Below are 1,638 nucleotides of genomic sequence, written 5' to 3' on the forward strand. Positions count from 1 at the left end.
GCGCGCCATGGCCTCGCCGCCCCGTAGGCAGCTGTAGATGCCCTGCGGAGAGAACGGGGGGGGGCCCCCCCACCATCAGCAGGGTCACCGGGGTCTGCACCCGTGAACCCGCCCTGCCAAGCCAAGATGACGCTGCTGAGGCTGAGATGTCTTAATGGCACCGATGTCCCCTCCCCAGCATCCCCAGCACTGCCAAGGTGGGTGACGCCATCTTCCGTCACCCCTTCCCCCAGGGATGCTAATACGGATGCGGGGTCATTCCCAGGGCTGAGCCCTTTCCCCAAAACCTGGCTTTTCTCCCCAGCCAAGAGCTCACATCAGCACTCCAGTCCCTCCCGTGCCGGTCGAAGGGACGATGCCCACCAAGCCATGCCCATCCCCATGACACCATGGGAGGACATTTGGGCCCCTCGAGAGCCCCCGGCAGCATCACTCACCCTGCTGATGGCCAGGAGGAAGTCAAGCTTGTGGGACGTGGGGACGGAGTGACGCAGCTTCCAGTAGACGAGGTGCTCCCAGGCGAAGACCAGCAGGCTCAGCCCCATGGCCACCAGCAGCATGTAGAAAACCCCGGCCATGTTGTCGATGTCCAGCTTGCTGCTCATCACCTCGTTCTTCTCATTCTGGCAGATCCCCGAGAGCCAAACCGTCTCCAGCTTCTGGGTCTCGCCTGGGGCCGGACATGCACAGCGGGGAGGGGTGTGTGTGAAAATGAGCCCCCCCGGGCATCATCTCCCCAAGCACAGCCCCTGCCTGTCCCCACCCCACCGTGGCTGGAGGAGAAGAAAGCCACCCCCAAGCCCCTGGAGCGGTTATCGCCTAATCCTTGCTGCTGCCCTTGGCCTGAGCATCCACCACACACTTGTCCTTATCCAGGGCCCTCTCCTGTCTCTGTCCCCCACCCATGTGCCAGACAGCTGTGCTCATTGTCCCCTTCCCAGGCTTCTCCTCCCGACCCTCAGAATTTGTGCGTGGCCATCTCCAGGATTTTACAGCCCGCAAGAAGAGGAGGGACCCCGGTGGGAATGACCGCCCCCCCAGCACCCAGCTGGAGAAATGCTGCTGGATTTAATGTCACCTGAAAGGAGCTGGTGGAGACCATCTGACCCAACCCCTCGGTGACATCTTGCAACGAGCCATGGAGGCTGCGCAGGGTCCGGGGACCAAAGCCACCCGCACTGGGGAAGGCGCAGTGACGCCTGGTCCCTGGGTTAATTTGCAGGGCAGGGGCGAGGTGAGGACGGGGACAGGGCTAATGAGAAGCTCGCCCGGGCACCCACCGTCTCCCAGGAACTGGAGCAGGGCCAGGTCGATGGCCCGCTTCCAGTGCGAGTCCTTCTGCAGGGCGATGCCGTAGCCCGTGGTGGCGAACACCTTCCCGCTGCCGATGGTCACCAGCTTGCAGCCCTCGTCCTTGCCCGCCATGTAGTTGAGCACTGCCGCATCATAGATGAAGGCGTCCAGCTTCCTGCCCCGAAACCAGGAGGGAGGGTGAGGACGGTGGCCCAGCAGCCCTTTTTTGGGGGGCTGTACCCCTTTTGGGGGAGCTGTACCCCTTTCAGGTAACTGTAGCCTGTCTGGAGGGGGTTGTGTCCTCTTCGGGGGATCTCTGTCCCACCTGGAAGAGCTGCAGCACCA

The 1,638-nt window shown here is 63.0% G+C and overlaps 1 protein-coding gene across 1 annotated transcript in view; it reads right to left on the reverse strand.

Annotated features, from left to right (window-relative positions):
* Positions 1 to 317: 317 nt before the first annotated feature.
* The window catches only part of GRIN2C (glutamate receptor, ionotropic, N-methyl D-aspartate 2C), an 8,931-nt gene continuing 7,610 nt past the window's right edge, over positions 318 to 1,638 (reverse strand). The window contains exons 10-11 of the mRNA XM_009323811.1: positions 1,281 to 1,468; positions 318 to 670 (exon numbers count right to left, since the gene is read on the reverse strand). Of these exons, the coding sequence (XP_009322086.1) occupies positions 318 to 670; positions 1,281 to 1,468 (541 nt within the window). The remainder of the gene's footprint in view (positions 671 to 1,280; positions 1,469 to 1,638) is intronic.

Source organism: Pygoscelis adeliae, unplaced genomic scaffold (assembly GCF_000699105.1).
Source record: "Pygoscelis adeliae isolate BGI_AS28 unplaced genomic scaffold, ASM69910v1 Scaffold75, whole genome shotgun sequence".
Classification (NCBI taxonomy): domain Eukaryota; kingdom Metazoa; phylum Chordata; class Aves; order Sphenisciformes; family Spheniscidae; genus Pygoscelis; species Pygoscelis adeliae.